The sequence below is a fragment of the Schistocerca cancellata genome, chromosome 2, assembly GCF_023864275.1.
Source record: "Schistocerca cancellata isolate TAMUIC-IGC-003103 chromosome 2, iqSchCanc2.1, whole genome shotgun sequence".
NCBI lineage: Eukaryota > Metazoa > Arthropoda > Insecta > Orthoptera > Acrididae > Schistocerca > Schistocerca cancellata.
Genome location: NC_064627.1, coordinates 481,003,131 through 481,018,496, shown reverse-complemented (window position 1 = coordinate 481,018,496; position 15,366 = coordinate 481,003,131). Strand labels below are relative to the sequence as shown.

Here is a 15,366-nt window from a genome sequence, read left to right as displayed (position 1 = left end):
GTGTGTGTACAAGAACTATGATGATTCTACAGCAAGTGTATACAAGGAGGAGGCATGAGTAATGAAAGAGAATGCAAGCAGGATTGGAGTTGATCGTGATGCTTATTTGGAAAGAGTAGGTATAATAAATACTCTAAAGGTTGATGAATGGTGGGATAGTGGGACTTGAATTGTTGGTGGACATGGTGTCTATCAGGAGTGTGGAGGTTGAGAGGTGGAGGAGGACTCTGGGATTGAGTGATGTATTGGGAGGTGAGTTTGGGGTGTAGAGTGGATTCCTGGCTTTGCCAGAGGATACTTAATTATAGTATGCTTGGAAACGTATACCAAGGTAGTGAACCGTGAGGCCTACTCAGACAGATAAGGGGGGGTGTACCCGGCTTTTACCAAGTATATAGGGCAGGTGTACCTACATAGAGATAGGATGACCTGTGACCCGATGAATAGGGATGTTTTACGAAGGGGTGCACCTACCATAAGGGAAAAAGGAAGTGCTGTCATAAGATCAACCCACAAGCGAGGTATAGGTACTGATCCTAGCGAAAGGGACAGTATCGTGGCAGAAGTCACACATTTTATAGAAATTATTGTGGAAAGTGTGAATTCTATACAAAACTAGCCTTACTATGTTTCATCTAAATAAATGAGTGTCTAAAAAACACTTTCATTTCGCCCAGAGTTCCTCCAAACTACAAGCTACAAACTAGTACAAAGAATGAGAACAGAAAATAGAATATTCAAGTGTCATGAACACCTGAAGTTTACAATTGGAAATAAAGAAAAAGTCTCAATATTCCTAAATACTAGTAAAAATTACTAAGTCATGAACAAAAGCTCATGTCTAAACAAAGTAGAGTAAGAAAACAGTAGAATGACTGTAAGCAGAAGCCTGTTTTAGAGAGTACAAAGAATTATAGTTGAAAAAAAAGTATATAAACATGTAGAAGAAAAGTATATGGTTATGAAATGTAAAATGTTGTCCTGCGTGATATATGTACATAATGATTATGTATAAAATATCACGTGTTCGATCGGGGGGGGGGGGGGGGGGGGGGGAGGATATTTAGTGTTTCGAGAATTTCGCCATAATTCTAGAACTACTTGGCCTTCTACCGTGCAGGTTGAAGTTTGTCGTGAGAAGACTGTAGACACGGCGGTCGAACGGCACCGACAAGTACTTGTCAGTTGATCCATGGGAGTTGTAGTGAAAGAGCAAGGAAGAACTATGGAACTTCCAGGTTATTCTGTGTTAATCGTTTCAGTGACCATTGTTATAAATAACATGAACATTTGAGTTTTGCATTTCTGAAAAAACTCTTATCTTGGACTTGCTGGATGCAGGACGTATTTTACGATATGTTTGTAGTAGAGACATGGTTGTTAAGCCAACTCTGTTCTAAATGGACTTAAATCTGTTTCTAATGTGAGATGATATGACTTACTTATGAGAAGTTAAATGTTAATGTGCGAAGTGTGAATTTTGTTCTTATGAAACTCAAATATACCAAGAGTCATTGAAAAGTATTCTTCGAGGACCAAATTATTTTGCAAGTGGTGAAAGAATCTTTAAGGCTCCTGTAACTAGCATCATTCTTTGGAGAAGGAGTTTATAGAGATTCCAGAAGCCAGCTATCCAGAGAAGAAGAGTGGCTGTATACACCAAGTAAGTTGACTCGTATAAGAGAAGTGGGAAGGTTGCAATTCATCGTCACATATTCTTATCATCAAAAAAATTTGACCGTGCATGACCGTCTGTGGGATCTAGAGAATAAAATGAGATATCATGCTTTCAATTTTAAATAAAATTTCAATATCTTATCTACATTTCATGCATGACAATGTGTGATCTAAAATCAACCATACACAATTTCTATGTAATGTGTTTTTACCTCTGCAAATAATTCTTCAAAATTTTGTGCAACGCTTTGTTTAATTTGATGCAGTACAGTAACTATTACTAATATCAAAAGGAAATACAATTTTTGTCAGGTGAAGGTATCAGATGGTAAGACGCCCAAAAATAAAATTTTTCAACAGATTGTTTCCCGAAAACTGGGTCATAAGTAGTACTTCATAGCAGGCAACAAGTCCAGATAGGCAGAATGTTGCACAATATATGCGATCATCCATCGGATATAAAAATGAATGTCTAGATAATGAAATGAGATGTCATTCTGCTCTTAATTTAACATTAAATTTTTATCTTACCTAAACTTCTTACACAGCAATATATGGGCTAAAATCAACAATACGTAAAGTCTATGCAGTGCTCTTTACCTCTGCAAACTTTTTAAAATTTTGTGCTGTTCTTTAATTAATTGGGTGTACCACAGTTACTGTGATGAATAACAAAAAGAAGTTCAGTCCTTTGTTGAGTGAAGATAGCTGACTGTTAGATGAACGAAAATAATTTTTTTTCGCTACGTAAATAACCTTGTAGGGACACAACCCTGTTGTTTCATGCACCCTGGCATTGTATGATGAAATCACATGTGGCAGTAAATGATCCTAGTTTTAGTGTTAGTGGTTCATGCAGTACCACTGTTTTCTGAATATGTTCAACTCTGCCAGTACTCTTAGAGTGAAATGGCATAGTTTGCCTTTTCTTTAAGTAGTCGACATACCTGTACCATAAGATTGGACATAAGGTTTACCCCGTGGTTGTTATAGTGACCTCTGAACTCCCAAATAGTAGTACTAAATGAGTGGTGAATGCTTTTGCAAATGTCTCAGCCATCATGTCTTTAATAGGTTTCCTAATAAGGTAGCAAGAGATCTAAGATTTCGGAAGATCTTGATGCCTCAGGTTAAGGTTGAAGACGTGTATTTGGTAGTTTAAAACTGTGTACCGGAACTTGGGACATTTGCCGTATGCGGGAGAGTGCTCTATCGACTGAGCTACCCAAGCACTACTCACGGCCCATCCTCACGCATTTACTTTTGCCAGTGCCTCAAGGGTTATGAGTTTTGTTTAGGTAGCTGTCAGTCACTAAAGCTCTTGCTTGTGAAAGGCAAAGTTCTCGAGATCAACTCTTTGTGTGGCACACAGTTTCAGTCTGCCATGATGTATCATGTCAGTGAACACTCCACTGCAAAGTGAAAATTTCTTTCTGATATATTTTTTCTTTGTCATTACAATCTCTTAAAACAAGGAAGACAATTTTGAATGTAATTTACATTATCTTTCTTTCTTACAGTCACCAATAGTGATCCGCTATGCACATGTACATGGTACTTTTCGATTATGGCACACCTGTGTGCTGTCATGATGTTGTTGCAGTATGCATATTCAGGTAGCCTCTAGCACTACTACCCATTCCCGAAGAGGCGTTTTCTTATGCAGGTTGTCCGGAAGGAAGGTTACGATATTTACAGAGGATATAGCATGCTGCAAGGGAAGGGAAAAAGTTCCTACAAACATTGATCGTACACCTCATGTCTTTGGAATTATGATCTGCATACGTATGAGGAGCATATCTTACACACCAAGCACTTTGGTGCGACACAAATCAGGAACCAACATATGTCCTAGACGTTTATGTAGCACAATGTGTTGATATTGGTATCGAACATTCACCCAACACCATAACACCTACAGTATTCCACAGCATACCACAGTATGTAGTGTATCTGTCAGATATATTATTTTCATCTAATGTACCTACAAGACTCATGTGGCACATTGTTTTTGTGATACAGCAGTACATTACTCTAATTTGTTCCTTTGTTCATCACTGGATGTTCAACTCCTAATTCAAGACAGGAAACAGCAGATATTATCTTCTCTTGTGGGCAAGCAGATGGAAGCAGAGACCATGTGTTCAATGCCTGCGACGCAATTGTGCAGTAACCTGGGGTGTTTCAACAATTGTGCGATTCCACGAGATGTAGGATGGAAGTGTGCATTGCAATGGATGGTAGTCACATCGAATACACGATGTGAAGAGTAGCGTAGGGACATGGTGAACATTGACAGTAGCGGTAATAGACAGTAAATTGAAAAATACATTTATCAGCCAACATTTACAGGAACTTTTTTCTTTCCCTTGTTTTGTACTACATCCTCTATAAATACTGAAACCTTTTTTCCAGACATCCTGTATGGTGTGTCATCTCTTGGAATAAAATTAACAATGTGGCCCATTTCTTGCACTTGGTAACAATATCTTGTGCTTTATTAATTTCTTAATAAGCTCGTTGTCTAGTTGCAAGATCTTAAAATTTTCCTTCTCAATGCATCTTATATTCTGATTTAACTTGCCAGAAATTCCTTTTGTGATGCTGCTCAGCTTGATTCAGTTGACACGATTCATAACGAATTAGTTTTTCTGTGGTCTGTTGCATTTGTGAGTCAAAAATGCAACTGACAACAACATTACTAGCATCACATGACAGGAGGAATGGTAATGCAAGGCCTGGATAAGCCAAGGCATATGAGCATTTTAGAATTTCTTCCAGTTTTAGTGATGCACTCTCACAGTCTCTTGACCAAACAAAAGGAGTTCACTTCTTTAGTAATTTTGCTAGAGGTTTCATGATGGCTGAGTAATGCTTCACAAAATGATGATGGTAATTTGTTATCGCAGGAAATGACTGCCAATCTTTAATGTGCCTTGCTGGAACTTTGTCCACTGCAGCAGTTAACTGCAGATATGGTATTACACAATCTGCTGAAATTATACGGCTTAGATAATGCACTTATTATTGCATGAAACTGCACTTTTTTAATTTCAAATGTAGGCCAGCGTCACCAACATGAATTGGCACATTTCTCATTCACACTGCATGCTCTCATTGTGCCTGAAAGGACAGTTATTCATCCAGTTATACTAGACACATGGTCAGCTTAAACACCATAAAATTAAATCACCAAAATGTTGAAATGTGGCAGGAGTGTTTCAGAGGCCAGCAGCCACTATTAGGGATTCATACTGCCCAGAGAGCAGAATAAAAGTTGTCTTTTCCCTATATTTTGTAGCTATAACCACAGTAATACAATGGTAATCGAAGTACATATCTCAGGTGACGAAGAATTTGCACATGCCAAGGTGGTTCAAAGTATCATCAATCCTTGGAACTAGATAGGCATCTGGTTTTGTGACCGTATTAACCATTTTAATGCTTACCCAATTGTGATAAGCCTTTTCTCCATCATCGGTTTTCTTGGAGACTACCACTGTTGGTGAATCCCGTGTACAGAAAGAAGGTTGAATAACTCCTGCTTGTAGTAAGTCTAAAATATTTTGCTGTACTGGGCACTGCAAGCAATAAGGTATACGATATGATTTCTGTACAATAGGCATTGTATCACCCATCAACATCTAATGCTATGTTAAGGATCCTGCTGGAAGAGTATATTTTTTCCCAATAGGGTATACAATATGATTTCTGTACAATAGCATTGTATCACCCATCAAAATCTAATGCTACAAGGTTTGTCCGGAAAATACGTACAAAAGTTGAATAATAACTTTATTTTACAATTATACAGGTGTTACAATGTGGTCTCCTTCATAGTACTCGCCCTGAGATGTGATACACTTCTGCCAACGCCGTTTCCACTGTTGATAACATTGCTGAAAGTCTTCAGTTGTGATGTGGTTCAGTTGCCGTGTCATTTCCACCTTGATGGCTTCCACATCTCCCAAGTGCCGCCCCCCGAAGCTCCATTTTGCATTTCGGGAACGTGAAGAAGTCACACGGGGCTAAATCGGGTGAATAAGGCAGATGGTCTGTCACGGTGATTGAGCTTCGGGCCAAAAACTCGCGCACAACGAGTGACGTGTGAGTGGGCACATTGTCATGATGAAGGATCCACCTGCCCCCTTTTGCCAACTCCGGTCAACCTCAGGCCACACGAGCTCTGAGACGTGTCAGAACTTCAATGTAAAAATTTCCGTTCACTCTCTGGCTGGGAGGGACAAATTTCTTGTGAACGATGCCCCTAGAATCAAAGAAAACAATCAACATTGTCTTCGCATTGGACCTTGATTTTCGCGACTTTTTTGTTCTTGGTTTTCCTGCTAGTTTCCATTCCTTGCTTTGAGATTTGAGCTCCACACCGAATTCGTAAACCCAGGACTCGACTCCAGTGATGACTCAGTTGAGAAGGTCCCCTCGTTCCTCTGCATCCAACCAATCCTCACAGCACTCAACCCTCTTTGCTTTCTGTTCTAGCGTCAAGAGCTTTGGTACGATTTTCGCATACAATTTCTATATTTCAAGTTTTTGTGTCAGGATTTCGTGAACGATTGTTTTGGGCATTGACAGCTCGTCAGCAATCATTCTGACTGTCAATCTACGGTCTTTAAGAACACAAGCCTGAATTCGTTCAACATTTGCATCGGAACTCGATGTCGACGGGCGTCCTGGGCGAGGGTCATCGTTCACTTCTTCTCGGCCATCCCGGAACCTTTTTAACCACTTGTTCACGGTTGGTGCCTTCAGAGAATTGTCTCCGTAAACCTGTTTCAAACACTCAAAAATCTCAGGGCCATTCTTGCCTAGCTTTGCAAGAAACTTGGTGTTGACGTGCTGTTCCTCAATCAGAGAGAGCTCCGTGCCGATGGCAGGTGAAAAAGGGTAACTGTCAACGAGGTGCCGCACACTCCCACCTTCACGCAGAGTGCTCTGACTCGAACTGAGCGTTGATGGGATTGATTACAGCAGTAGTCTCACCTGGCGGTGACTGCAACTTGTAGCATAAAGACATTATTCAACTTTTATACGTATTTTCCGGACAAACCTTTTATGTTAAGGATCTTGCTGGAAGAGTGTATTTTTTCTCCCGCAAACAATCTCAAACTTGGTGGGAATGGGTTACACTGCACTCAATCTGCCTGACACAGGTGTTCAGGTTTTTTTCAGTTTCTGCATTTATAGGTGATGTAACTAAATTTATGTAAACTGTTCTTTTAAGCTGTTTGTTTTCGTAGTATGCTGTTACCTCATCAGGATTTACCTCATGCATTGTTGGTGAGAAGTTTAGCATCTCTGTTTCCAAAATTGTCTATGCTCACTGGGAAAAATGTACCCCCTTCTGACATGCTCATTTGAAATAAACTTCTCTTCGTATGCATGTGCTTACCATCTAAAATATCTTGTTAATGGATCCACTAAGAAAAAATATGTGCTCTTAAAAAGTCTTTCTTCACCTCTTTCCATTTGATTTTAATTTGGACTTCTAGCATTTGAAAGTTAACTATGCCTTAAAAATGGTGCAGGAAATTGCTGCCTAAGATGGCATTAAAACCATGGTCATGCTTCCACACCACTTCAAATGTGAACTGGTATTTACTTCCATCTATTTCCAATTTTGCGAACCTATTGGATGAATTACCTTTTTTCCCAGCCCACTCTGTCTACAACACAGCAGTTTTACTGCTTGACCATAAGTAGATTTAATGAACAAAACACTTACTTGTGCACCTGAATTCATGATAAAGGTAGATTCACCTTTCAGAAGAGGAGTGAGGGTTTGTGGCAGAACCAATCCCATTTGTGTTTTTTCGTATTTATATTCCTTCAAACAACTTGGTAACCTATTTCATTATCTAGATGACGCCACAAAGAGAGACAGGTTGCTCTCTCTCATGTCCAATCTTTCTACAGTAAGTGCATGCTAATGCAAAACATCCAGGAGCCTTGTGGCCCAGATATTTGCAATGATAGCAGCACATTTCAGGAATGAATGCTTATCCAGTGGGCTTTACTCTGATGGAAGATTGGCTGAATTGCCAATCCTGCTCATGTAGAAGCATAAGTTGTGGCGCCTCCCTCAGTGTGCTCAGCGAAGCACACTTCACATTAGCACCCACATGTGGCTCAATCGCGCTAATGAATACCATTGTTACTTTTCACCAGTAAATGTATAATATACAACATAGCTCTATTTTGCAAAAACAGACATAATGTCGTATGGGATAACAGCAATCAGTGATTTTATAATGTTACTTAAAATCCGTCTTGATTGCAATTTTTTATTTATTTATTTATTTTATTTTTTTTATTCATATGACCGGTTTCGGTTCATTCAGAATCATCTTCAGATCTGATATTTCAGTTACAGGAGTAACCCGTTCAAATCCAGCAACTTTCACACGCTACGTCAGCATGTTACGTAGCATTTGAAAGTTGCTGGATTTGGACGGGTTACTCCTGTAACTGAAATATCAGATCTGAAGATGGTTCTGAATGAACCGAAACCGGTCATATGAATAATATTGCAATCAAGATGGATTTTAAGTAACATAGGTCTATCTGGTCAACCAAGTTCTCTAAATCCTCCCCAAAATTTTGGTGTGGGATGGAAATTTGTCTCTACAGCAGCTTACACTCTGCTTGTCTCCATATCTACATACTAGCACCTTTTTGAGGACATGAAAGCAGCTTCAGGATGGTGGTACCTACCAACACTCCATCAACCCTTACAGACATTTTCCCTGCATCCTTTAAACAGTGTATGAAAATGTGGACATGTACACCTTGTCTACCCGAGGAGATGGGAACCACTGAACCAATTGCAGCATCAATTACAGGCTGGGAAAGAACTGTGTATGGGAACCACAGAAATAGGGAAGCTAGTATAGCTGCGAACAATGCTTTGGAGCATCACATTCAGTAATATCTCATTAAGCCAGCTTCACAGCTCTTCCTTTCTCGACATAGAGTTGCTTCATCCTGGCCTGCAATTCTAGACCCATCTCCAGCTGTCCCTGTGACCTGGTAGTGGTCATGCCTTTAAACTAGGCACACCACAATAAATAAAATGTCTTTAGCAGCAACATTTCTTGCAGCCTCAGCCTCAGTGGCATCTCCTCCCTAAGAGTGAAGCTTGCAACTTACGTCTTCTGATCTATGAACATTGTGGCTGTGTGTGGCAGTGACACAGTGGCAAAACCTGGCTTCGGGTGAGTGCTGGATTGCCTTACCCAGCCGTGTGCGACAGTCAGTGACCTTTTGCAGCTGCAGCGCTAATCACGACACTGTGTAGACTCTTAAGAGGGGCATAGCACTAGGCCAGATGGCCATGCACAATAGTCTCGCACATTCGTTCATGGCTTAGTAATTTGTATGTACTACCTCAAAGCTGAAAACAGGATGGATTTGGCATCCCACTTGTGGGTGTAGTCAGTATTGGAAAGCATTGTGGGCTTGTAAATAATATAAGGTATTGCTGTTAAAAAGGTACCGTATCAGTTTGTTTGCTCGTGGGGGGGGGGGGGGGGGGAGTACATGGTGAGGGGGCTGAGGGAACAGCGCTCTGATAGCTCCAGACCTATCTTGCCAGAAGAGGGGAATGTGAAGGTAAAGGAGATTTATGACATTTACCATTTGCTCTGGCCACGGTTACAAAAGCCACTCAATCTCATGATTCTGCAACATGCTTTGATTGGCAGGGAGGCTTTGCTGATGACAGTTCACCCTATTCCAGCATGAACCAGTTGATTGTTGTTGTATCAGCGTAAAAGTGATGGTTGAAAATGCTATCTGTTTGTAAAATTCAAATAATAAATATTTCTTGCATTTGGAGCGTGGGGGAACATTGTACACTTTTTCATCTATCACTTGTTTTGTGCAGTATTCGACTACGTCGAAGCACTTGCAGCAATTTAATAGCAGCAGAAACTAAGTTTCAAATGTTGTCTACATAGCAACCTTATTGCATATCAATTCATAATTGCAAAAGCACTTTCTTAAAATTTAATAGTGCCAGGACAGTTTTTCATACTTTTGTATCTAGCTTGTTGGTGAGGCTTCAAGAACAAAATCTAGCCTATACACATTATATAAAAAGCAATAGCCATAGAATCATCAGTAATTTGAAGGCACTGGAAAGTTTGTCAGCTAAGTTCGTGTGATACAGTTTCAGCCATTTATGAATAATCACAATAATTATTATAGTCATATGTAAAACTGTTACATGGCCAAGTACTTCCAACATTGATTTTCTGGACTCCAACATCAAAGCTGTATTTACTACTTTAGAATAAAAACAATAAATAAAAAAATCTTATGTAAGGAAAAACATTCCACACCTGTTGCAGTTTAACATGCAATATATTTTCGTATCATTTAAATATACTGAGGACTTGTACTAATCTGATGCTTTTCTACTTCAGGATACATTATCATTGTCCTTCATAAAAATCTCTCTTGCTTCCTTTACAACATACTTGTATTATTATTATATATTTGTAACTCACATACTTTTAAAGATTGCAAAAACTGTGATTTTTTGATTGTGTGGGAAAATACAAGTACAAAGTTAGGTGATTATAGTGCCATTAAGAGTACAGTTCATGTAGTAGGACCATTAACTGTAACGTGTAAACAAAACCATTGATTTTAGAGCTGGTTTTCGTTTATTTTTGTGTATTACAGGCTCAAGCAGAGTGCACCATAGGTAATAATCATCAAAGGCAACTTGCGGGTGCAGAACAGGAGTTGACATCCCACCAAGATGATGAGCAGCAGCAGCCGCCGCCAAGTGAGCCTCCATCACAAAGTACATCTGATGTTGGTGCAACTTCTGCTATGTATAGAGATGTGAGGAGACTTCGTTATGGAATATACTGCTTAAATCAACAGATTGACAGTATTCAAAGACTTTGCAGGTGAGTCTCCCTAGCTAGATAACTGGCAGCAGAAGTCTTGGCAACAAATACAGTACTTAGCATATGCTTCACTTTACCATCAAACTTGGGTTAAACATCTGGTTGCAAACATGAAGCAGGTTTAAGGTACTGTATTATTATTTGAAATGAAGTTCTGTTAGTGTTTTAGACGACTTTGTATCTATATCAGCACATGAACTAATACTACCAAGTCTTTAATTAATATATTCACCTAACTATAAGATGACTCTAAATATTAGACTGCCAACTTTTCTTGAACAGGCTTTGTGAGAATTTATGTTTAATGTGTTATGACTAATAAAATTTACAAACTGTTTTAGTGATATAAAGTACATTAAGAGTAGTGTAAAGAAGTTAATACTAGCTTCTTACGCACTTTATTGATTGTCCACATTTTCGTAATACAAGAAGAAATAAAATAAACATAAATAAGTGATTTACAAGCATTTTTTCCTTGACAACCTTTTTTGCTTAATTTTTTGTTCTAATAATCTGTGATACCACTATCTTTTATTCACCACCATCATTGGTATCATCTTTATTTGTTAAGCCACTGCCATTTCTTTCTTCGTGGCTCTTCACGGTATTATGTCGTGTTCTGAGCCACCTATGACAATTGATATGCCATACCTTTTGAATTTTTTCATTATAGATTTACTTGAGATTCTGCCTCAGGCAGTAAGGATCTACTATTCCAGCACAGAAATTGAGGATTTCTTAAACTTTCGCCCTGAAGTGAGGGCATGGTCCACTTGAAGAAACCACTCACTATAAAGCTGTCGCAGGTGAGCCGTAAAAAGTCTATTCCTGGCAACATCCATTACTTGAAGTTGCGGGGTATTACCATCAGGTATTGTTACTATGTATGTGTTGTTCTTTGGTATCAGATGCTTAGCTTCTTCAGTGAAGTGTCATCTCAAAGAATCCGCCACCAACTTTCCTTCTTTCAAGCTAAGAGCCTGATATTTTGTTCAAGCAACATTCAGCCATTCTAGCATCAGATCATTTTGTCATCCATCTCTTTTCTTGACCTTTAAAGGTAAGTCATGCAGACAGTTTTATCTTTGTGGAGTGGTTTTCCTGCAAAGACTCGCATATAGAGGCAGATTCCTTCTGCCCACCACAGCACCCAACACTACGGTTGTTCAGGCATTTTCATTGCCAGACCTTCATATAGAAACACTTAACTCTCTTCACATTGACATAACATTTGATGGCATTTTAAAATACTGCATTTACCCTATTATAAGATGAGGTTTATCCAAAATTCATCATTTAAAAAATACAGGGTCGTTTTACACTTGCACATTAAACTGTTGCTGCTGAAGTCAACATTTTTACATTGTTTAGTTGAGTAATAGGGGTAGTCTTACATTTGTAGCAGTTGTCTTACATTTAGTGATCAAACTTGGCTGTTGAGGTCACATGTGGATTTATTTTGAAGAATTCGGAAGGGCAGGGCTTGACAAATAATGCTCGCATTCCAGCAGGCTCAAAATTTCTTGATATACTGAAACAGTTTGTACAGTACCAACATTACTCAGACAATTACGTGACCCTGACCCACATAATGTTACAGCCATGAAATTCGTGAGAATCTATGAGCTAGCCATCGCAACACCCTGTTGCTCTGATTAAAATTTGACAATTTTGTGAAACACAGAAATAGCATTAAATTCTATCATCTTACAAACCTCTTTTGTATTTGAACGGCTTTGCAATAATCATTCTCGGACATGCATGGATACCATATACAAACATTAATGCTGCTTTTTAAGTTAAGGTAACATTCAAAAATAGAAATGTTTTCCTTTTAAAAAAAAACATTAATTGGTTAAGACCCCAGACCAATATTTTATTTGGTTATGAAAGACTGTAATGACTTACTAAGTGGATTGCAGATGAAAAATTCGGTCGCTGTTCACGTTTTAAAATACTGGGCAAGACTGCTACCAGCTTTTAATCAGCTTTGGAACATGATGGTGACATTCAGTTAAACAATGAAAATTAATTCAGAGTGAAATATCTAACAAAGGAAATAAATCACATTAAACTGGCTGTAATTGTTATAACAGGAATAAATTAAACCAGCAAGACATGTCATTGACATAGTATCAACAGATGTAACTACCATATTTACCCATATATAGGATGAAATTTTTTGCCAAATTAGTCATTCGACAAATATGGGGTCACTTCTATTTGCAGATTAAACTATTGCTGCGTAGGTCAGTGTTTTTACATTGTGTAATAGATAACATAGGGCTCATCTCACATTTGTAGATGAAACTTTGGCTGTTGAGGTTTCGTACAAGTTTATTTTGAACAATCCTGAAGGGTAGGACAATACTTGCATTCGAATAGGCTCAATGTCCCACTGACCGAAGTGCTCAGTAAAGTGTAAACCTTGATCAATCAATCATGTGACATTCAACTCATGGCGCTAATGAAAAGGATACCTGAGAGATTTTGAACTAGCGCCACTACAGCAATCCTATGCTCTGCTTAAAAATTGACAGTTTTGTGAAACACAGGAGGATATAACACGAAATTCTATCAACTTAAAAACTTTTTTTGTATTTGAACAGGTTTGCAATAAAAGTACTCATACATGTATGGAGGCAGTACTCATACATATATGCTGCTTTTTATGTAAAGTTAACATTCTAAGGCAAAACTGTTATTTGATTCTTAACCCAAGTCAATATTTTATGTGATTATGATAAAGTAATGGTTTATCAAGAAGTTGCAAATGAGAAATTCGATCACTGTATATGTGTTAGAATACCAGAGAAAATCATTAACCAGCTTTTTAATCAGGTTTAGAGCACAATAATGATATGCAGATTAAAGGAGGAGGAAAATTAACTCAAAATGAAATCTTTAACATACAAAATAAATCTTATTAAACAGAAGATAATTGTTGTTGCAAGAATAAATTACAGCAAAAAGACCAGCTGTTGAGATAGTATGAACAGACATCACTAGATCGAGACAAGCAAAAGTTCAAGAATTGAATTGATAGTGACTGTGATCATTTATTTATGTATTAGTTTCTATTGTTCATATGAGCTGCAACGTAGAAGATATTGCTATCTGTGTTTCACTGTTGCCTGAGCACAGCAATATGGAAAGTTAGAAAGGAACAGTATCCAGCGTGGCTAAGAACAAAGATGGGTGCAGGGAAGGCAGTGTTGAGGGGGCAGAAATTTTATTGTGCAGCCAGCCATGGGAATGTATTCTTCGTATTTAGGCTTTCTGTGAACATCTACCACATTTAAACTCAGTTTGCCTGAATCTATTTGCACTCGGAATTGAATTTACTTTAAAATTGAACAAACACTGTACAGTAACATACATTTTTGCTGGAGACGCTGAAAGTCTAGATGGAGGATAGTGGTGTACTTGTGTGTTTCGTCCAACAATGTTGTCGACCCTCACCATGAGGTAATGATTGGCAGTGTGTCAGCTGCTGGTTCTACACAACCAATGAGAGAGCAGTGGGCAGAAGATTTGTTTGGGAGCAATTGTCATTGTAACATTCTCACGTCAGAATAGAAGCAAAATCTGCTTTCTGTTGACAAAAAAACAGCTGTGTTCTGGGATTCCACAGTAACCACATCATCAGGAATCACAACATATTCAGAAGAAACAGTCTAATATTTGTGACAGTGGAGAGATAAGATTTGCAGCTGGCCTGTTAGTATGACGATGTGACGATTACAAATAATGATACCACTGACAGCAAGATAAGTAAACAAAAAAAGGCAGTGAAGATAAAAATGAATATAAACAATTTTTTGTTCATTTTATTCCTTCTTTTATTATCAAAATGTAGACAGTCGATAAATGGCATAAATGTAGAATAGGTGTAATGTTAATTTTTTGACAGACCCCTTACATGAAAAAAAGTTCGTAGTTTTGATTAGTCAGAATATGTTCAAAAATAATTTTTTTTTCAAGGAGCCTCTTAATAAAGGGGGGTCATCTTATGTTCAGGATCGTCTTATACTCAGGTAAATATGGTAGATCGCAGGATGACCAAAAGTTCGAGAAGGAGCTGAATCATAATTGCTGTTGTTGTTTATGTGTTAGTTGGCATTGTTACATGTGACCTGCACACTAGAAGATAATTACAGGTTGTTTTTCACAGTTGCTCAAGCTCAGCACTATAGAAGAGTTGGAAGGGGTCAGTGACACCAGCATGGCTGAGGCCTAAGGACGATTTGGGGTCGGGGGAAAAGTGAGTGAGTTGCAAATTTTGTTGTGTTGTCAGCCATGGGAATCTATACCACACGTGTAGTGGCTTTTTATGGATATTTACCAAATTTAAACTGCAGTTTGCCTGAGTCCATTTGTAGTCAGAAGTGAACTGACTTTAAAAACAGGACAAATACTCAACAGTAGCATTAATTTCGGCAGGGTAGAGAGAAAGTCTTAGATAGGAGCCAGTGGTGTACTTACGTGTTTCTTGCTGTTATGTTGTCAATAAGTTTGGAAACGAGATACTTCGTAACGTTCTCATATCAGCATAAAAGTCAAATCCAATATGTATTTGGAAAAATACAGCTGTGTTCTCTGAAATAGTAACATATTTGGAAGAAACAGCCAGATATTTGTGACAGTGACGGTATAAATTTCACAACTGTGCTATTATTATTATTATTATTATTATTATTATTATTATTATTATTATAAAAAATATTGATACAATGAACTCTGGGTTAGT

The 15,366-nt window shown here is 38.2% G+C and overlaps 1 protein-coding gene across 1 annotated transcript in view; it reads left to right on the top strand.

Moving 5' to 3' along the window:
• Positions 1 to 15,366, top strand: part of LOC126155481 (uncharacterized) — a 330,938-nt gene that overhangs the window by 170,708 nt on the left and 144,864 nt on the right. Inside the window, 1 exon segment of the mRNA XM_049916231.1 lies at positions 10,384 to 10,616. Coding sequence (XP_049772188.1) covers positions 10,384 to 10,616 — 233 coding nt within the window.